The 22,949-nt window shown below is 41.0% G+C and overlaps 1 protein-coding gene across 7 annotated transcripts in view; it reads right to left on the reverse strand.

Moving 5' to 3' along the window:
* Dgcr2 (DiGeorge syndrome critical region gene 2) overlaps nucleotides 1-22,949 on the reverse strand; it is a 91,267-nt gene that overhangs the window by 47,744 nt on the left and 20,574 nt on the right. For 4 of the 7 annotated variants that reach the window (XM_004874867.4, XM_087203016.1, XM_087203017.1 and 1 more), the window contains one exon: nucleotides 14,830-14,952. The exons of the other annotated variants lie outside the window; for them this stretch is intronic. In XM_004874867.4, the coding sequence (XP_004874924.1) occupies nucleotides 14,830-14,952 (123 nt within the window). The remainder of the gene's footprint in view (nucleotides 1-14,829; nucleotides 14,953-22,949) is intronic. 7 annotated transcript variants of the gene reach the window in all.

The following is a 22,949-nucleotide window of genomic DNA, read 5'->3' on the forward strand; positions in this document are numbered from 1 at the left end:
TCAACTATCAACCATGAATGGTCACCATTAACACCAAGAAAAGAGGAGGGGAATAGGGGTATGGGGAACACTTTTTTTTTTGTATCGGGGATGGAACTTAGGACCTTGCACTTTCGAGGCAGGTGGTGGAACCACTGAGCTTAATCCTCGGCCCAAGGGAACACTTCTAAAGAACAAAGCAGACAACCAATAAAATATAACAATCCTTGAATAGATCCTAGATTTAAAGCAGAAAAAAACCTATTAAAGATATTTTGGGAATGAATAAAAATTTTGAATATGAACTGATTATAAGTTATAGTAAATTTCTTGCATGTGAAAAATGTATTGTCCTTTTGTTCTTAGAGCACAGCATTTAGCAGTAAAATTCTGTAATATTCAAAGGATTCAGGAAAAAAAAATCCAGAGAGCCAGCTGTAGCACAATACCGGTTGGTAGATACATTTAAAGGTGTTTATTGTACTGTTCTTATTTTTCAGGATGTCTGAAATTGCTTATATTAAAGGGGGGGAGGGGAGAAGGCAGCTGGATATACCCAGATCCCTCCCCGTATCAGTGGTGACTTACTTGCAAGAAGGCAAATGGGAGGTGTCCAGACTGGGGAATGCTAGTTGAACTCAAAGTCAGTGTGCTTTACTCAGGGAAAGGAGAGCAGATTTCAACTGCTCTTCCTCCACCAAGTTCCCAGAAGCCCAGGCAGACAGGGACACTCTTCCATGAAAAAAATCTAACCAGTTTAAGAAAAAAGTCCCCAAAGGAGGCAACTCGCAATAACATTCCAGGTGGTTCACCCTCTGGGGAGGCCCACATACATATAGCTTTAAGTCCCTCTGCCATACAAAGCAAGCAGGCAGGAACCACTATATTTCTTAGGAGAGCCTTAGAAAGAGCCTTAGAAAGGCAGCTACCAAAAGTATAGAGGAAATACATGCATAGAGAGATATGTTATACAAAACAAAAAGCGTACCATAAACATCCTCAAAGTGAGACTCTACTGTATCCTTGAAACAATAAAAGGATCCTACTAACAAAGAACATATCAACAGCACTAACCCCTCTTCTCTCTGTGGAAAAGTTCATGTAGAAATGGAACGTGATAGCAAAAAATGAAAACATTAAAAGATATGGCAGAAGTTGTAGAAAACGACTAAAAGTAAAAAAGTAAGACAAAGAGATTTTTTTAAATGGAGAAAAATGATCAAGGACCAATCCACAAGCTTCAATTTCAGGGAGTTCCAGAAATAAGAGTTATGTTAAGAGAAAAAAAAAAAATCTACAAATTACTTTCCCTAAGTCAAAAGGTATAAATTTCTGAGACTAAAAGACCCAGTACAGTAAGTAGCCAGGACAACAGACTACTCAAGACTTCCAAAAGAAAGGAAACAAGTTATGTTCAAAAAATCAGGAATTACTAGGGTACCAAAAACATCAAAAGCTTATAAAACTGGAGTAACGGGCTAGGGATTTAGCTCAGTGGTTCTGCTGCCTGCCTCACAAGCACAAGGTCTTGAGTTTCGATGCCCGGTACAAAAAATAAATAAATAAATAAATAAAAATTTTAAAATTTTAAAAATAAAACTGTGGAGTAAGACCTTCAAAATTATAGAAGAAAATTATTTCCAGCTTATTTTTCTACAACTAGACAAACTTAACATCTACAAAGGAAAAATAAAAACATTCTAGACATTTATACAAAGAAACAAAAACTTTTGTCTTTCATATTCTTTTTTTTTGGTACCAGGGATCAAACTCAGGTCCTTGCACTTGCACAGCAGGTGGCGAAACCACTGAGCTATTAAATCCCCTGCCCTCTCATATTCTTTTGTTGTGGAAATTATCAACCAGGAAAGATGAAAACCTGAAAGCAGAAAATCTAAGACAAGAACAAGATGAAGGAGAAACCTAGCATCTCCCCTGTGCTGATGATGAAGGAAGGCCCCAAGATGACAGCTGGGAAGGAGGGCAGCAGGACATCCAGCACTAGGCAGGCTAGGGTGGTCGGTGGATCCAGGGGGAAACAGTCCAAGAGGACTCTGGTAGAACACTGGATATATCTGTAATAAGGAGACATCAGGAAAAGAGGAAATGCCAAGTAGGCTTAAAAAAAAATACATATATATATATATAGATAGTTAGAGAGAGAGAGAGGGAGAGAGACAGAGAGAGAGACAGACAGACAGACAGAGGGCCCAAGCGAGACCATGTAATAAACAATTTGGCTATTTCTTTTCAAAATTAAACATAAGGAGGCTGGGAACTTAGCTCAGTGGCGCCACAGGCGCAAGGTCCTGAGTTCAATCCCTGGTACCAGTAAAAATAAATTTAAAAAATAAACATAAGGGCCAGGGATTTAGCTCAGTGGTCCCATGCCTGCCTGGCAAGCACAAGGTCCTAAGTTTGATTTCCCATACCAAAAAAAAAATTTAACATAAATTTATCACATGTGATGGGTGTGGGTACAGAGGATTGAACTCACAACCTTGCGCTTAAGAGGCAGGCACAGTGCCACTGAGCTAAATCCCCAGCCCTATCACGTGATCTTTAACTGTGATACATAAGTAAGAACTGCTCTGGGTGTGTCTGTGGATGACTGATACATAGGCTATAAACTGAGGAGGGAAGATTGACCCCAGATGTGGGTGATATCAACCAATAGGCTTGTAGCCTGCAGGAATAAAAAGGGAAAAGAAAAAAAAGTCTTCCCTCGTCCTCGGAGGAGCTCTAGTCTTCACCACTGCTTTTGGACTTTTATCTCCAGTTCCTTCAGGGTTCCAACACAGACTCACAAGGGACTCTGCAGTGACCTCCAGGCCTTCAAGCTTCAACTGGATCCTCTTGCTCTCCAGTGTGCAGATGACCAATTTACATTCTTCCACCCTTGATTCCACAGGTGTCCCTTGTAAGCCTACCTAGTAAATCTTTCATATAATATACACAGTGATACTTTGGTTTACAAACTTAATTTGTTTTACAATTGTGGGGAAGATGGCTGTGTTTGTGTCTGTGTGGGAAAGACAGCCATGGTCCTGTTTGTCACCCAATGCAGAGTGCACAAACAGAAGCAAAATTTTGCTGAATGCTTTTATTGGTGAAACAAATTGTTTATAAACAGAAGCGTTCATGAAGCAAGACATTACTGTGCATATTCTGTTCCTCCACTGAATCCTAATGCTCTACCATGAGACCCAGAAATTTCACTATGTATTTGCCCAAAGAAATGAAAGTATTTTGTCCATGCAAAAATTTCTACACTAACGATCACAGCAGCATTACTTATAATTGTTTAGGTTGCAGAAGCAACCCAAATCTGTTCACTATTTGAACAAATGTTTAAAATGTGAGACTATCCATGCAACAGAGTGATGATGAAAAGGAATGAATGGATCTCCATGATAATACAGATGAACCTCAAAAACAAGCTAAGTGAAAGAAATTAGTTACAAAAGATAGCATGTAGCATGACCCAATTTACATAACAGCTCAAGAAAATGTAATTCCACAAGAGACAGGAAACATCCATTTTCTGTCTCAAAAAGGGGAGTAAACAGGAAGTAACTGCAAATGAGCATGAGGGGACCTTTTGGAAATGGTAGAAATGTTCTAAAATAGTGATTTCATAAAAATCACTGAGTTGTACACTTAAAACCAATAAGACTTTATGGGATATAAATTACATCTTTAAAAACTTACATCTCAATAAAGCTGTTAAAACATTAAAAGACCACCATGATGTAAGCGTACAAAAAAATTAAACCAAAAAGAAAATGACACAGATGAACATTGATTTTAAGGATTTTTTGTACTTCTATTTTTTCCATTTCATTGATCTCTCCTCTAATCTTTTTTTTTTTTTTTTTTTTTTTTTGGTACCGGAGATCGAACTTGGGACCTTGCGCAAGGCAGGCAGTGGAACCACTGAGCTAAATCCCCGGCCCTCCTCTAATCTTTATTTTCTTCATTCTGCTGGCTTTGAATTTAGTATGTCTTTTTCAGTTCCCTAAGGTATAAAGTTAGGTTGTTTGAGATCTTTCTTTTTCTAAACTTAAGCATTTATAGTTATATATTTCCTTCTTAGCATTGCTTTTGCTACATCCTGTAAGTTTTGGTATGTTGTGTTTTTATTTTCATGTGTCTCAAGATATTTTTAAATTTCTCTTGTGATTTCTTCTTTGACCCAAGACTTGACACAGGAGTGCACTGCTTAATATTCATATATATCTGAATTTTCCAGTTACCCTCTACTGATTTCTAGTTTTATTGTTTTAATCAGAAAAGATACTTCATGTAATTTTAATTTTTTTATACTGATTAAGACTTGATTTGTAGAGCCAGGGATTTAGCTCAGTGGTTCCACTGCCTGCCTCACAAATGCAAGGACCAGAGTTCAATCCCCGGTACCAAAAACAAAACAAAACGAAAGACTTGATTTGTGGCCTAACACATGTTCTATCCTTGGGAGTATTTGAGATGTAGTTAAGAAAGCAATGGGTATTCTACTGCTAAAGTTCCTCAGACAGTTTACCTCTCTTTGTTCTTTTTTCTTTTTGCTCCACATGGCAGTAATTTCACGTATCCTGTTTTCAAGTTCACTTAGTGCTTTGCTTCCTGTGCATATTCAAATCTCCCTGATTTTTTTTTTCAATTTAGTTATTGTATTTTTCAGGTCCAAAGTTTCTGTCTGGTTCCTTTTATCATTTCCCTTTGTTAATATTCTCATTTTGTCCACTCTTTGTGTTTTCCTTTAGCTCCCAAGTTGAGCACCTGTAAGATGCTGTTTTAAAGTCCTTCTCTTTATAACTCATATCTGTGTTTCTCCAGGAATAATTTTGGTCACTTTATTTTCTTCCTTTAATTGGACCACATTTTCCCCTTTCTTTGTATAAATCAGCCACCTCTCCCAGTCTTTGGTGTAGAAGACCTTCACTAATCAGCAGGACTTGGTCTCTTGTGACCAGCCCATGGTAAAGATCTTAAGGTCTTCTCAGGTCTTTTCCACATGTGCATTTTGTCTAAGCCTCTGTGAGCTTTTCTGGATTCCCAAAATTATACAGCTGCTTTAAAACATCGGAATTTCCCAAAGCATCCTCCTCAAACTCTTAAAAGACTCTATTGTATTCCTTACCTGCAGCGTCTAGCCCAGGTACCTGCAGGTCTGTAGCTCCCTGCCTTGTAGATAAGCACTGCAAGTACTTTCCACAGCTTTTCCCAGACTGAGATCAAGTTCTGCCATTTTTCTCCATCTATGCTCCAAGTCAGGCAAAACTGAGATCAGTGGTGTCTATAGCTCTCAGACAGGGAGGGAGGGAATTGGGAATTGAGCTGTTGCTTCCCTCAGACCAAGCTGAGTCATGCGAGGGAGTGGTTTGGGGCAACAGCAAGTAAACACTACAAAATTTCCTACTTTGAATCAGGCTTTTTTCTTGATTAGGTGTTTGACAGGTTGGTGTAAATCTCTGACTATTCGCCAAAGCTTCTATAAAATTATTTTACCAAGGGCCGGGGATTTAGCTCAGTGGTTCTGCCACCTGCCTTGCAAGTGCAAGGTCCCGAGTTTAATCCCCAGTATCCCCCCAAAAAATTATTTTACCAAGTTTCTAGTTACCTTTTTATTTTTTTCAGTACTAGGGACTGAACCCAAGCCTCATACATGCTAGGCAAGCACTATATCCATAGCCAGCCTTTTCCGTTTTTTTTTTTTTTTGGTACCGGGGATCGAACTCAGGACCTTGCGCTTTCGAAGCAGGTGGCAGAACCACTGAACTAAATTCCTGGCCCATAGCCAGCCTTTTCAAACAATTTTGAGACACTAATTTGCCCAGGCTGCCTTCCAACTTGAGATCCTCCTACCTCAGCCTCCTGAGTAGTTAAGATTAAAAGCCAGATGACTCAGCACTCAGCTTTTAGGTGCTTTTTAACATTTCTGTTAATGAAACATTAAATGAGGAATAAGAACTTGAAGATTCATAGACCATCAACTTGGTGATTACAGACTGAAACTTCTATGAACTGTAAGCCAAATAAATCTCTTCCCTTCTAACTTTGGGTGATGGGTATTTTGTCTCAGCAATGAGAGAAAAGTAACTAACTTAGGCTATTTACAAGATTTAGCTATTACAATCTGTGCCACTATAAACATGGGTACACATATATCACTGTGGCAGGATTCTTTTAATTCTTTCAAGAAGATACCAAGAAAGGGAATAGCTGGGTCAAATGGAACCTCGTTTTAGTTTTTTTGAGAATCTCCACACTGATTTCCACAGTGGTTGCACCAGTCTACACACCCACCAACAGTGGAGAAGGGTTCCTTTTTCCTCACAGCCTCACCAGTATTTGTTATTGGTTCATTTCTTAGTAGAAGCCATTCTTTCTGGAGATGGAATCTCAGTGTTGTTTTAATTTGCATTTCAGGAATGACCAGTTATGTTGAACATTTTTTCATATATTTATTTGCCATTTCTACATCTTTCTCTGAGAAGTGTCTTTTTATTTCAGATGCCTATTTTTGGATTGGTCTTTAAATTTGGGGGGGTCTGATGTTTTTTGAGTTCTTTATATATTCTAGATAATAGTCCTTTATCTGATCAATAGCTGGTAAAAAAATTTTTCCCATGCTGTGGGTTGTCTCTTCACTTTGTTAGTAGTTTCTTTTGCTGTGCAAAAGCTTTTTTGGTTTTTTTTTTTTGGTTTGTTTTTGTACCGGGGATCGAACTTGGGTCCTTGGGCTTGCAAGGCAGGTGGTGGAACCACTGAGCTAAGTTCCCGGCCCACAGAAGCTTTTTAATAAGATGAAATCCCAGTTGTTTTTTTTCCAGTTGTTGATTCTTTTGTAGTATTTCCTGTGTAGTCTAGGTTTCGTTCATGAAGTCTTTGCCTACTCCTATGTCCTCAAGCTTAAACTTTTCCTCCCTAAATTAATAACTAACTGCTAATATATGTTGAGGGATTACTGTGTACCATGTTTTTTCTTCACACTTGATATATATATATATATATTTAATTTTCATAACATCCCTAAGTGATATAGGCATATTCTTTTCCTCATTTTATAGAATCAACTTACCCAAAAGACCACAGCCAGTAAGTAGTGTAGGCAGGGGGCCAGCCCCAGCAGCCTTCTTCCAAACTCCCACATCATTTTTACATATAGAAGAATTGACTATCTCAGCCCATTCTGTCCTGCCCCTGTATTCTAGGATATGCTGTGTGAAGTATTATCTGCAAAAGATTCATAATGGATTTTTTTTCCAGAGCCTGAAAAGCCGTCTTCCATGTTTAAGAGGAAAATGGTCTAGATAGCTCAGGCTCTGTGAGCACCCACGGGCCAGGTCTCAGTCATGGTTCAAGTGAGCCTCATGGTGGACCTTGCAAGAAAGAGAGTGTTTTAGTCAGAATCTTCTGTTATGGTCATTCCCCTTCTAACTCTATGAAACACAGTATCTCCAGGAAAAGACTCCTGCATCCCCTGCCTGGGACACAGATATGGCTGCTGGCATGTGGAGAGCAGGGCAGAAGACAGGGCCGAGGGTCCCTGTCACTACAGCGAATTTCTCTCAATTCTTTTTTCAACCTTCACAACTCCCCACTGTGGTGCTTGGTATCTCCTATTTTACAGACATTGAGTGTTATCTAATAGAAATATAATACAAACCACATTTCAATAAGCAAAAGAAATATATTATTTTTAGTACTCTAAACCAAATATATTCAAACACATAATCAGAATAAGCCAGTATTTACAAGATGTTTTACATTGTTTCTGTTTTAATTCTTTGCTACTTGTCATGTATTTTATACTTGCAGCACATCTTCATTTCAGTTGTACTTCAGGTGCTTGACAGCCACATGGGACTCATAGCTATCAATGGACAGCTAAGGTCTAGAAAATAGCCTTAAGCCAGGTGTGGTAGCTCACATCTGTAAACCCAGCCACTTGGGAAGCTGAGGTAAGATGATCACAAATTCAAAGTCAGCCTGAATAAGTCAGCAATACCCTACCTCAAGACATATTTAAAATGGGAAGCTAGGGCCGGGGATTTAGCTCAGTGGTTCCACCACCTGCCCTGCAAGCACGAGGACCTGAGTTCGATCCCTGGTACCTAAATAAATAAATAAAATGGGAAGTTGGAAAATAAAATAAAATAAAACGGGAAGCTGGGCATGGTGGCACACAACTGTAATCCCAGCACTTAGGAGGCTGAGACAGGAGGAATGCTGTGAGTTCAAGGTCACCCTAGGCTACATAATAAGTTCAAGGCCAGCCCGAATTACTGAACAGATCCTGTCTCAAAAAACAAAAACAAAATACTGAAAATGGGGATAGGGATATAGTTCAGTGGTAGATTACCTTTGGGTCTACTGAAGAGAAGAGGAGGAGAGGAAAAAAGAAGGGAAGGGAGGCAGGGAGAAAGATAAAAACAAAATATCTCAAACATTCCAAAGAATGTAGGAAAGAGATACATAAGATATAAGCCTCACAATAAAGTACAGTTGTCAACTGCCTCCCCACACTCTATTTAGGAATTTAAACATTATCTGTAGTGTTAAACTCACGTTTGCTTCTTCTAGTCTCATCCCTGTATTTCCCCACCAGGGAGGAATGAGGAGCCAAAACTTTATTTATCATTGTTGTGCTTTATTTTTTCTTTTAGTTTACACATCATGTGTTAAGTAACAGAATGACAGATTTGGCTTATCATTATTGTGGTGTCTGTGGTTTCTGCAACCTTTGTCATCTGACACTCTGTTTTGAAGATACATCCATGTTGCTGCACAAACCTAACATTCATTCACTGTCATTAGTGCACAATACTCCATCTCATGTGAGTACAGATGTGGGCTGTTTCCATGACAGTTGTTAGTATAAGCAATGCTACAAGAATTTCTCCATTTTCCCAGGTATGAATCCTGGATCACAGAATATAAGAATGTTCAGTTTAACTGCTTTCCAAAGTTAGTATATCCATTTATCCTCTCCCTGGTACAAAAGAAGATTTCTAAGCCATTCACATACTCTCCAACACTTCCTTTTGGCAGATACCTTAATTTTTGCCAATCTAAGCATCTCTAAAATGGTATTTTACCCTAGTCCTAGAATACGAATGACACTGAATATCCTTCCGTACATCTAATCACCATTCTTACTAATTTCCCTAAGAAATGGCTATTTATATCTTCTGTCTACTTTTAAGAGTTCCCTATATATGCTGAATTATAATCTTTTAGTATACGTGCTACCGAAGCGAGTACTATGCTAAATTATAATCTTTTAAAGACAGTAAATGTTGCAAATATTTTCTCCCTACTCTGTGATTAGTCTTTTCACAATCTTTACTTTGATAAAGGAGATGTAAATTTTAATCTAGTAAAATTGGTTTATGTTTTAGAAATAATTTTTGTTAATTTTTAAAAAACACTGTACTGCCTTTCAAAGTCATAATCTTTTCTTTCAAAAGTGAAAACTTTTTTCTATATGCTATGAGTTAGGAATCCAATTTCACTCTTTTCCAACTGTCACAGTACTGTGTGTGAGGAATATCCTGTGCTCAGTGACATCTAATTCTACCTCTCCCATCTATCTAGTTTCCAGGATCTTTTTCTGACAGCTTTTCTTTCATGAGCCAGTTGGTTGTCTCTAACCAACTTTAAAGTTACCGTTGATCCTGGAAAGGCAAATGCTTTCTACTCTTTTCAAAGTACCAAATATATTATGACTTTATTCTTCCCTACACTTTAGAATCTCTTTGTCACATTTCCCATAAAACCATCTTGGGAGATGTACTGAATCCACAAATTAATATAAAAAAGAAACTTTAGCATATTGAGTCATTCTAGCCAGTAACATTCCCTCTTTATTTTAGTTTTCCTTAATGTCTCTTAAGATTGTAAATTTTTCTCCTTTAAAAACTTTAGGCTAGGGACTGGAGTTGTACCTAAGGGGTACAGTAACTGCCTATCACAAACAAGGTCCTGGGTCCAACACACACACACACGCGCACACACACACACACACACACACACACATATTAGGCTGGGGGGGTGAAGCTCAATGGTAGAGCTATGCTTAGCATGCCTGAGGCCCTGGGTTCAATCCTCAGCACCAAACAACAAATTTATAGATATTAATTCTTATTTGTATCAGAAAAACAGAAACCATGCTACTGGGTATTTCAAACACAAAGGGGTTTACTACAAGGAATTAGATGCTTTCAAAATAGGTGGAAAGACTAGAGTGGGCCACCTCTAACCTTCCACTGCACTCCCACAGTTGGTAGTCAGGATTCAGAAAGCTACTATTGCCATCTGTAGGTTAGGAAAGTGCAGAAAACTACTGCCAATATCACAGGTGCTCAGCAGCCCTGAGACAGCAGACCACTGGGACAATGTCAAAGCCACTGCAAAAACTTACCCTGATCTTATTATATAGACAGCTAAGTTAGGTAGAAATACTATAGGCAATCAGACAGGGCTAGGTCCTTGAGGGGAACAGTGTAAAAGATGAGAACACATTATAACCGTGGCTGGATGCGCATCTATCGAAGGCTAGGCCTCAAGATACAGATGAAATGAGGAGGCCTGCATGCTTCCCTGAGGGATAAACAATTAATTTAAGGTGATAACTGGTATCAGTTGGTCCAATAAAGTCTAGATAGGAATCAGTCACCCAGGTTACTCATTCCTTCCTAAAAATGCTTTTGTTCTTTCCATGTACCCTGGCTACAAGACCGGCTTCCAAGACTGGATCAATATTACCTAAGCAGCTATACTTAGAATCTTATTGGTTGATCACAGTTTGACCCACATGGTACCTACTTTGTGATTTTGCTCTATAAAACATCCTCAGAGAAGTGGGGCTCTATGGTAACCCACTTTCAAGTTCCCTCCTATCTCTCAGGAGCTCTCTCTCAATACATTTTTCCTACTGTTAATCTCCGCTGTTCCTTAGAATTCATTCTTCAATTTCAGGGGACACAAACTCGGCACATCTGATATCTAGCAGGTTAGGAGGGACATTTTCCCTAAGCCCATGTTCCCACATCACTGCCAAGAGAAGAAAGCTTTCTACCCCTTTTCCTCTTTCCACATTTCCTGAGCTGCATCTCATAGGCTCAGAGATATCAATAAGCCCCCTAGCTCGGTCTAAGTGCTATGGCTGTACCCTTCCAGCCTCTGACATCCGAAAAGATCCTGGAAGGGAATGAGGAAGTACTGAGGGTCCCAACTTTATGCAGCACAACACCCATTTCCCATCTTCCAAAAACATGCTGAAGCAACTTATCTCTTGTTACTGAAATGACTCATCTTTTCTCATTTTCTTTGTCCCTGTGGTTTTATATCTTCATATACTTTTAGCAGGGCAGTAAAATAACCTCCTGTGGTCACTCAGAAAGTCCCAGAGCCTCTATTAAAAAAACAACTAGATTGAGGCTGGCTAGGGCTTTCCACAGGGTTAAACTTTCCCCATATATAGAAACCCATAGCTTTTAGAGCAGAAGTGGTTATCCACTAGCCTCCCACTACCTTCCACACACGAACTTTCTTTTTTTCAGTGGGATAGAGGAGTTTTTGAGGTCTTGACTTCAAATCCGTAACGTACTTTTAAAATTTTTTCTTAAATATACTTGAAAACAACAGGCATGGTGGTGCACTTCTATAATTCAGAAGGCTGAGGCATAGGATTACTATGAGTTCCAGACCAGCCTGAACTACATGGCAAGTTCCAGGCCAGCCTGGAAAAAACAAAAAAAAAAGAAAAGAAAAGAAAAAACTCTGCAGTTATTAATTCAGGGAAGTAAGAAAACAAGTATTGTATTATTCTTTGTGTATTTTTATAACTTAAATTTGTCAGAATCCCAGCATGAAGAACCATGAGAAATCAATCTACTATACACAAGCTCAGACACAGGAACACAAGGCAGGGGGAAGCCAGGTGAGATCTGAAATGGTCGTGGTCTTCTCAGCTGCCCTGTCATCCTCAATGAGTCTGTCCATACTGGCTGGTCCTAGGTGTCATGTCTTCAATGCTTGGATCCTAGAGCAGACTACCCACTCAAAACTCTTGGCTTCCATGTGATACATTTTATTTTTCAATCTGGGGGGAAAATGCAGCAAGCTATGTAACTTCAGGCCTACTCAAGAGCTGAGGCTTCCTCTCTGCCAACCTATGTGGTCTGAAGGAGAAATCAGACCTAGCCCTACCCTTCAAAAAGTCCATGGTGCATGGAAAAGAGGACAAACACAAGTGTGGCTGACTCAGTGTCCGCAGCAGTATCTGTCATTACCCACAACCTGAAACCTGAGGCCAAATGCCACTTACAGAAAAGCAAAAATGCTATGTTCCCATTTGATAGCCAAGAACCATTTAGTTCTTTCTTCAGAAAATTCTCCAAGCGGCTGGGTATTAGTTCTCACTCTGTGAGCAGTCCAGGAAAGGTTCCCACTCATGACCACGTAGTACTGACGATGATGACCAACCACAGAGCACCTGTGTTCCAAGTGCTGGCAAGTACTGTACATTCTCTGGACTTTGGCCCAATGAACATCTAGGTGGGCTGCAGACACAAGCTGGTCCCAGAAGATCCTGAAGAGGCTTCCATCATTCAAACTTCCCTATAGAAAGGTCAACACTTCTACACCCGATATGCATGATCCCATGAAGAATGGCTCAAGGGATGATCAGGAGCAGTCCCCTCTAAACTGCATTCAATATAATCCAACAAGATCATCTCTGCTTTTCTTTTCTTCTTTTTTTTTGAGACAAGACTTGCCATGCTGCCCAGGCTTACCTCAAATTCCTGGGCTCAAGTGATTCTCCTGCCTCAACCTCCCCAGTAGTTGAGACTACAGGTATGTGCTACTGCACCTGCCCCTGCTTATTTTGGAACCTGGTAAAATAACTGTGAACACTCAACTGTTACCTTCTGCTGGATGTGGCCCCCTAAAGCTCCTGGTTGGAGTGAATCCATTTTCCTTCAACACTTGGCCTCTATGAATTACAGCACACCTTTCATGTCAGAGGCCAGGTTCCACTAAGAACAAGGAAAGGCCTCCTGCACTAGGGAGCTCATGGTCTGAAGAGAGAAATCAAGCATAGGCCCCAGGAATGTTGAGAATTACCAGTGGTTCTAGATGCTGTAAGGGAAAAACAGACAAGGTGCTGGTAGAGGGAGAAAGACCCATCTAAGCCAAGCTTTCAAAGATGGCAGAGTTTGTCCAAACAGTAGCAGAACAAGGGAATTCCAGAAAAATAGAAAGAAATAAAGCAAGCATGCAGCTAGGAAATTAATGGAGCGCGCACAGTAAACAGTTCAGCTGAGCCACTGGAGGGAAAATAGCAGTAAAATCAGGCTAACAAAAAAGAACTGAGCCAGACAGCTGGGCATGGTGGCACATGGCTGTGATCCGAGCACCTGGGAGGCTGAGGCAGGAGGATCACTGCAAGTTTGAGGCCAGCCTGGGCTACATAGTGAGTTCAAGGCCACTCTACACTACGCAGCAGGGAGACCCTGTCTCAAAACATCCCCCCACAAAAAGAATTATGCCAGACACTGAAGGAATTTGTTTTTGTTTTACACTACTAGGGACTGAAGCCAAAGCCTTCACACTGAGCTACATCCCCAGCCCTTTCTATTTTTTTGAGACAAGGTCGTACTAAGTCGTCTAGGATAGGTTTGAGATCCTCCTGCTTCAGCCTCTGGAGTAGCTGGGATTACAGGCCTGTACCACCATGCCCAGCTAGAAGTAGTTTGAATATTAGGCCAAAAAGTTCAGGTCTTTGGTTCTGGAGCTGAAGTAAAATATACTTTCCTTTTAGGAGCTTTGTCAGAACCACATCAATCGCACACATGTCCACACATCCATATGTACACACAAGATGCTATTTCTTCCACCCAACCCAAGCTGAGAGCAGCTGGCCGAATGACCACTGCCACTAATGGGGTGCCTTACACTCCTCAAGGGTACTAGGAAAAAAATCAGGTGCAGGACCAACAATTTAAACTTTTTGCATCCTCTCCATATACCTCTAGGCACCTACACATCACCTGAAGAAAACCCTGAATGCCAGAGCACCAGCAAGTAAGTGGCAAGACGGGTACATGACGCAAAGTAACACACTTGTCAGGACTCTGGCCAAGTCTCAAGAGGCACCTACATCCAGAGCCACACTGAGGTGATGCCAGAGAGGTAGTGAGAGCTCTCCCTCAGGAGTCACACAAGTCCAGGGCCAGCAGCACCTCACTTGCCTCCTCACAACTCCTGCCCTGCCATCTCCAAAGTTCTGGGTTCTGTCAATGTCAGGAACTTTCTTTTTTTTCCTCCCAGTACTGGGATTGAACTCAAAGCCTTTGCACTGAGCTACCTTCCCAGCCCTTATTTATTTTTATTTTGAGACAGGGTTAAGTCACTAAGTTGCCCAGGTTGGATCCAAACTTGTGATCTTCCTGCTTCAGTCTCCCAGAGTGTTGGGATTACAGCTGTGCATCACCATGGCTGGCTTAAGCATGCCCATTAAGCCTGGGTCTCCCTATGTAGTTCAGGCTGTCCTTGAACTCACTATGTATCCCAGGCTGCCTATGAACTCATGACAATCCTTCGGCTTCAGCCTCCTGAGGGTTAGGATTACAGTTGTACACCACCATGCCTGGCTAAGCACTTGTTTTTTAGAAAGACAGAGAAAGCCAGGCAAGAAGTCAGATCACTCTATCTTTCAAATGTATGGAGACAGCAGAGATCACCAGGCTAAACCTTTCCACCCCTCATGGGAGGCATGCTTAACCAACTACCAGGAGGCGGGTTGTGTACACCCACCTGCTCAACACACTCCCTCACCTGGACAGTTGACTTCATCACTCTCATCCTCACAAGTCGCCCAGCCGTCACACTGCCAAGAGAGGGGGATGCACTGGATGGCACCACTGCGACAGGCAAACTGCCCAGGGTTACACCGAAGCTCTGTGGAAGCAAAGGCAAGAATTCGTTGAGGCAGCAGCAAGAGTGGAGACCTGGACTGGCAAAGCCCCGCCACCAATGAGCCCACAGACAAGGCAACTACACACAGCCTGCCTCTTTCAGAAGGCCTAGAAAACATATTCCCAAAGGAGTAACCAGGAACTGTTACAATGCTGCAGCAGTGGATATAGTAATACTTATTCCAAGACAATAAATTCTGCATCACTTCAAACACATACTGTGAGTTTGGCTCTTGCTATCATTTGTATGTTGAGTGACCCCCAAGGGCCAGGTGCTGAAGGCTCCATCCCAAGGATGGCCTTACCAAGAGGTGCTTTGGAGGTAGGGGCTCATGGAAGGTCCTTGGGTCACTGGGGCATGCCCTCGAAAGAGACTGCTGGCCCCACCAGACCCTCTTCCAAGCATCCTGACTCATGATGTGAGCACTCACTGTAGACATGCCCACCATGATGTGCTACCCTCTCCAGAGGCTCAAATCAGTCAAGTAACCTGATCTTGGACTTGAACCTCCAGAACCATGACCGAAAATAAATCTCTCTTTATCTCTTGAGTGGCCTTAGTCAGATATTTCACCGTAGTGATGTGAAGCTGGCTAACACATGATACAGCTCTGTGCCAGACTACAGAGACAGAGATGAGAGAGGACTCACTGCTCACCTCTTAAGGGATTCTGGGTAAATAAGACAGACATATGTACACACAGACACAGAGGTTTCTGACAGCAAATGGAGGCAGCCACCACTAGAGCTGTTCAAACAGCATGACAAAACAGTGAAAGGAGGGCAACACTTTCTCAACCAACAGGCCCTAGAATACTTCTTAAAGAAGGTGGAATTTTCCAGGTGTGGTGGCATACACCTGTACTCCAAGCAATCAGAAGGCTGAGGCAGGAGGATCACTCCAAGTTTGAGGTCAGCCTGGGCTACATGGTGAAAAGAAAAGAAAAAGATGAGATTTGAACCAAGTTGTTTCAGAAGGACATGTGATGCAACAGGAACAACACTCCAGGAAAAGCAGGGCTCAAGGAAATATCAGGGAATGGAGGGCAGGTTGAGTAGACCATGTAGGGGCTGCCAGATGGGGAATCCCTGCAGTTAAGATCAAAAATACAAAAAGGGGGGCCGGGATTTAGCTCAGTGGTTCTGATGCCTGCCTCGAAATCACAAGAACCCGAGTTCAATCCCTGGTACCAAAAAAAAAAACAAAACACAAAACACAAAAAGGGGATGGGGATTTAGCTCAGTGGTTCTGCCTACCTCACAAGCACAAAGATCCAAGTTCGATCCCCGGTACAAAAGAAAAACAAACAAAAAAAACCCCCAAGAAGGATCAGGTTGTGGAAGCTTTGAGGATAAGGGAATTCTGACCTTATCTGGTAGGTTGCAGGGAGCCAGTACTTACTAAGCTAGTAACATGAGATGTATGTTTAAACAAGGTAAAGCTGGCAAAGGTTTCTAGGGAGCAATTACAATACAGGGATGAGAAGAAAATACTAAACATTCAGCAAAGTACAGGCTTGAACTGAGGCAGGAGTCGGTAAGCTACAGCCCACGGGTTAGCTTTTTTTTTTTTTGCAGTGCTAGGGATGGAACCCAGGGCCTCACACATGTTAGGCATGGGCTCTACCATGGCTACATCCCCAGCCCTTAAACAGTTTTTAAATATAGTTTTATGAGAAAAATGTATTGCTTGTGGATGCTTTCAAGCTACAAAAGCAGTGCTAATTGAACACAAGAGAAACTATATGGCCTAACTAATAGTTACTCTCTAGCTCTTTAAGAAACAGTCCACAGACTCGACCCGAGGTGCCTTCTAATAAAGAGGTAACTTCAGAACCAATGGACAGAGTGTGAGGAATACACCCTGTACACCAGTGTGATGACAAAAGAACTAGAAACCAGCTATATAGCGTGCTACTGTGTTTGCTCCCTCGACTATCCTCCTTCCAGAATCATTCCACTTAACGTGAGGGGGGAAGGGAACTATTTTTCCAACTGAGTCCTATTTCATCACTACTCTAAGTAATTAAGCCCAATCGTTAATTTATCAAGGAAATGGAACTCACCTAAGCAAGTAGGAAGCACAACCTGCAGCTGAGCCCCACACTCCAAATACCAGCCCCTTAAGAGCAGACTCCCAGGGCAATGTGAGCCTTGTGTAGAAGAGTGCCTGTGAGCAGGGTCAGGTGGAAGGCACAGCCCCAACAGCATGCCCTTCTCCTTGCAAGGTCCTCCAGTCTAAGAAAGGAAGACTTTCCAGATGAACAAGGGAGCAAAAGCCACAGGAGAACTGTTTCTTTCATGTTCCTTCCCTCCACCACTTCTAATGTTACAGGAAATGAAATCAATAGAACCTGAAGACAAACTTTGTATAGCACTGGGCGGGGCGGGGCAGGGGTTGGTGGGAAAGCACAGACTTTGCAGGCACAAGGCCTAGGTTTAATCCCCAGCACTTCAAAAAACTTTCTACATGTATGTATATAAAACCTTGACTAGTCACACTGCTATTTTATAAAGGCCTTTGGCCAAGAAGGAGTTATAGGGGCTGGATTTAACTGCTTGGTTAGAGCACCTGAGAAGGGGAGGGGAGATTAAAAAGTAGTGAGAAATGGGCTGGGGATTTAGCTCAGTGGTTTTGCCGCCTGCTACGCAAGCTCAAGGACCTGAGTTTGATCCCTGTACCAAAAAAAAAAATTAATGAGAAAAATCAATCAATTGACCAGAAATGGTACAAATGATAGAACAGACATTAAACGTTGTTACAACTATATTGTAAATGTTCAAGAAATTAAAGGAAAAGTCAAACACATTAAGCAGAGATATGAAGATAGAAAAAGAAACAAACCTACTACCTAGAGATGAAGACTGCCTGAGATGAAAACGTCACTGCAGAAGATTCACAGATTTCATTTTGTAAAAGAAAAGATCAGTGGGCCTGGGATTTAGCTCAGTGGTTCCATCGCCTGCCTCACAAGCGCAAGGACCCGAGTTCGATCCCTGGTACCAAAAAAAAAAAGAAAAGATTATAGTGACTGGAAGATGTAACAGAAACTTCCCAAATTCAAACACAGAAAGTAAAAGGGCTACAAAGAGTGAGCAGAGCACCAGTAATTCACAGGACAACTTGACACTCCCTAACATAATGGGATTAGAAAGGGGAACAGGCGGAGGATTTAGCTCAGTGGTTTCAACGCCTGCTGCGCAAGCACAAGGACCTGAGCTTGATCCCAGGTACCAAAAAAAAAAAAAAAAAGAAAGGGAACAGACAGAATATTTGAAAGAAATCCTTGCAAACTTGATGAAAAACTATAAAAAACCCACAAATCCAAGGAGCTCAATGAGCCCTAAATGTCAGAAATAAAATGACTCCAAGTTATATTGGAGTCAAATTGCTTAAAACTAGCGATAAAGAGAAAATCTTGTTCCCAGATACTCAGGAGAGGCTGAAGTAGGTGGCTCACAAGTTCAAGGCCAACCTGGGGGAGGGGGAAGGGAGAGAGGAAAAGAAGGGAGTAAAAGAGAGAGAAGAGAGAGGGGATCAAATCCACCCTTTTAAAACTGGCTCCTGGGCTGGGGATTTAGCTCAGTGGTTCCACCGCCTGCCTCGAAAGTGCAAGGTCCCGAGTTCGAACCCTGATACCAAAAAAATTAAAAAATAAAACTGGCTCCTTTGATCATTAACCTACTCCTGCAATTACTGCCTTAATTCATGCCCTCAGGACCTAATCTCTTAAATGGACCACCATCCAACCCTATGCACTGGGGACTAAATTTCCAACACAGGAGTCTGAGAGATACATTCAAACCACAGTACAGTGGACCCTCAAGTTACAACCAGCCTGACATACGAACAACTTGGATTAATTAGGTTAATGGAAGATTCATCTGTCTCGTTACTTATAGCATGTACCTAGGTAAACATCCAGATCTCAGATGTACTGACTTACAACCAACTTGAGATGCAACCAGCCTGCAGAAACCAATCAAGTTCATAAGTCAAGGCTCCACTGTACTTATCCAAAAGAAAACTGAGTGGCTATAGTAATATCATACAAAGTAAGACTTCAGAGCAAATATTACTAGGAATAACGAAGGACAACTGGGAGCTGGTTGTGGTGGTACACATCTAGAATCCCAGCATTCCCAGCACTCCAGAGGTTAAGTAAGGCATGAGGATCACTGCGAGCTGCAGGTCAGTCTGGGGTACACTGAGTTCAAGGCCAGTGTGGAATACATGGCAAGACCCTGTCTCAAAAAAAAATCAAAAAACAGTGCCAGAGATTTGGCACAGTGGCCCCTCACCTGCCTCGAAAGTGCAAAGTCCTGAGTTCAATCTCCGGTACCAAAAAAATAAAAAAATTGCCAGGCATGGTGATGCACACCTGTAATCCCAGCACTCAGGAGGCTGAGGCAGGAGGATCACAAGTTCAAGGCCAGCCTGGGGTACATAGTGAGTTTAAAGCCAACCTGAACTACATAGTGAGGCCCTATTTCAAAAAACAAAATGAAAAAAATTTGAATGTTAAAAAAAAAAAATGATAAACTGTTTGATTCATGAAATGAATAGACACTTCTCAGAAGTACAAATGGTTGGGGCTGGGGATTTAGCTCAGTGGTTCCACTGCCTGTCTCGCAAGTGCAAGGTCCTGAGTTCAATCCCCGGTACGAAAAAAAAGTACAAATGGCCAATAAATACATGAAAAAAAAAAAAGTTCAACATTTCTGGCCATTACAGAAACGCAAAAAACAGTGAGAGTCCATCATACTCCAAAAAGAATGGCTATTATCCAGAAATCAAATAACAACAAATGCTGGCAGGGTTGTGGAAGAGGTGAATCTTCTCCATTGTTGGTGGGAGTGTAAACTGGTAAAACCTCTATGGAAATCAGCATGGAGATCCCTCAAAAACTAAAAATAGAAATTTCATTCAGGGTCGGGATTTAGCTCAATGGTTCCTGCGCCTGCCTCACAAGCATGAGGTCCGGAGTTTGATCCCCCGTACTGGAAAAAAAAAAAAAAAAAATTCCTCACAATCCAGAAATTCCATTCAACCTAGCTATTCCTCTTCCAGGTATCTTCCTGAAAGAGTTACGGATATCATATTACAATGATACAGGCATACCCATGGTTACAGCAGCACAATTCACAACAGCTAAATCTTGGAAGCAGCTTCTATGTCCATCAACAGATAAAGAATGGAGATGAATGGAAGAAAATATGGTATTTATACACAATGGAGTAATGGTCTCCCATAAAGGATAAACTTGAGTCATTTGTAGGAAAATGAATATACTTTGAAACCCCCAATGTTAAGTGAAATAAATCAGATATTCAAGCTTAAATGTTACATGTTTTCTCTGGGGTTTTTTTTGGTTTTTTGAGACAAGCTCTTGCTATGTAGTTCAGAGTGGCCTTAAACTCACTGTGTAGCCTAGGCTGGCCTAGAACTCAGCGATCCTCCTACCTCAAACTCCTAAATGCTAGGATTACAGGCATGATTTTTCTTATATGAGAAACACAAAATATAAACATAGAACAAAATAAAGGATAATAGGCAACAGGGCAAAAGATCTTTTCCAAATGGAAAAGGGACCAAGAGATGGCAGGAGGAAAAGGAGATTAAAAAAAAAAAAAAAAAAAATTGAGATGTTTTGTGTGCCTGTACCAATTCCCCCTGAGGAACGCGATCATTATGTACTGCAAACACGTACTAATAAAAAAAAATTGAAATCAAATAAAATTTATTTAAAAATAAAAGTAGGGGGCCGGGGATTTAGCTCAGCAGTTTCACCGCCTGCTGCGCAAGCGCAAGGACCCGAGTTTGATCCCCGGTACCAATAAATAAATAAATAAATAAATAAATAAATAAATAAATAAATAAATAAATTTTTAAAAAATAAAAGTAGGGCCGGGGATTTAGCTCAGTTGTGCAGCCATCTGCCTCGCAAGCGCAAGACCCTGAATTCAATCTCCGGTACATAAATAAATAAATTCACCTTATCTTCATTTTTAAACAATTGGAAAAAAGAAAAGAATAAAAGTATAATCCTTTAAATTGCATGAAAGAAAAACTACTGTAACTGCTAACAAGTCCACAAGTACAATCAGAGATTTCAATACCTCTCTTGATAGAAAAAGCAGACCAGGGCTGAGGATTTAGCTCGGTGGTTCTGGCGCCTGCCGCGCAAGCCCAAGGTCCCAAGTTAGATCCCCGGTACCAAAAAAAAAAAAAAGAAAAAGCAGACCAAAAACCAGCAACCCACATGTTCAGTTGGTCCCAGAATAGCCATGCTCTCCATGTGTATCAAGAAGGAAGAGCCTTCTTCCTGCTCCAGTTGTATAATCAGTTAGCAAGTGGTACTCATAAAAAGGAAGAGTCTTCCATATTGGAGAAGTTTGACATCTTGTCATCCACTTGCAGAATATAGAAGAGCTTTGAGCAGGGCATTTCCTCAGACATTTACTGAATGCCTCCTTGCTCTGGATGTAAGTGTAGGATGTGGTGTGTGAAGCAGACATAAAGATAAGTCTCTGTTCTTACACTCTAGAGCAGTGATGGTGAATCTTTTAGAGACCAAGTGCCCAAACTGCAACCCCAAACTTACTCATTCATTACAAAATGTCAACATTGTAATTAAACCTGAATACTGAGGTTTTAGTTTAGAAAAAACAGAGGCTGGGAATTTAGCTTGGTGGTTCCACCACCTGCCTCAAAAGTACAAGGTCCGGAGTTCAATCCTTGGTTTAAAAAAAAAAAAAGAAACCAGTTTAGAAAAAACAACACATACATTGACATCTTCTGTCTTAAAACACACACACACACACACACACACACACACACACACACAATAACAGAGTTTTCAATGACACTAACAGCTTTTTATTGAAAGGTCAAAGTTTCCATTTGGTGTGCTTCTGCACAATTAATGTGATCTTTGCTGTTGTATGGATACTGATAATTTGTCAAAACTTGGCTCATACTTCATTAGTTTGGGAGAAACACATGCAGCACTGAGGTCATCTGTTAGTCTGTTTCTTTTATCAGATTTGATATAATTCAAAAAGCTGAAAACAGCTGCTCACAAGCATAAGATGACCCAAACAAAGGTAAGCAATCCCAAGTGTTTCACTGACTTAAAATTATTTGGCAAAGAATTCCATACTTTAAGGATTTAATTTTTAGAACTACCAACTGTACTGTCCTTTGTCATCCATTCATACTATCGTCTCTAACTTCTCAAGTGTTGCACACAGGTATAGAATTTATTTTTCCAAATAGAGCTTTCTCGAAATTCCAACAAATCCATTTCCAGATTTCCAAAATCTAACCAGTGTAGGAAGAAAAGATCAAGCTCTTCAAATATGGCTTTATCTGAAGAAGTAAGAAAACACAGGGTTGGGCTGGGGATTTAGCTCAGTGGTTCCAGTGCCTGTCTCACAAGCACAAGGTCCCGAGTTCGATCCCTAGTACCAAAAAAAAAAAAAAAAAAAAAAAAACCCACAGGGTTGCCTCCATCTTACAGAACTGTAAAAATCTGTTACTAAAATTCTCCTTTGCAGCTACTACAATGCCAAAAAATGCCTTGTAGATTTCCTGATGGCTTGTAGGATTGTACATGTTGTACAATTTTCTAAATGCATTTTTAGATTTGGAAAATATTTCAGCTGCCCACTTTCAAGGTCTGGGGAAACTTGACTCGAGTGCCAAAAGAGAAGGCTCTCTGCCTGCCCACTGCAGCACATGTACCATAGTTTTCCCAACAGTGTTTTAGGAACAAACTGCACCTGCAGCTGGCCACTTTTTATTTTACGTAAAGCTTTACTGAAATACAACCATGTCCCTGTAGTTACGTATTATCAATGGCTGCTTTTCCTCTACACCAGCAAAGTCAAGTAGATGTAACTAAAATGGTATGGCCTGCACAGATGGAAATACTATCTGATCCTTGAAGAAAAACTGTGCTGAGGCCTGCTTGAGGA

The sequence above is a fragment of the Heterocephalus glaber genome, unplaced genomic scaffold (assembly GCF_053883595.1).
Source record: "Heterocephalus glaber isolate CG9 unplaced genomic scaffold, H.glaber_assembly_v1.0 deba00001781, whole genome shotgun sequence".
In the NCBI taxonomy this organism is placed as follows: domain Eukaryota; kingdom Metazoa; phylum Chordata; class Mammalia; order Rodentia; family Bathyergidae; genus Heterocephalus; species Heterocephalus glaber.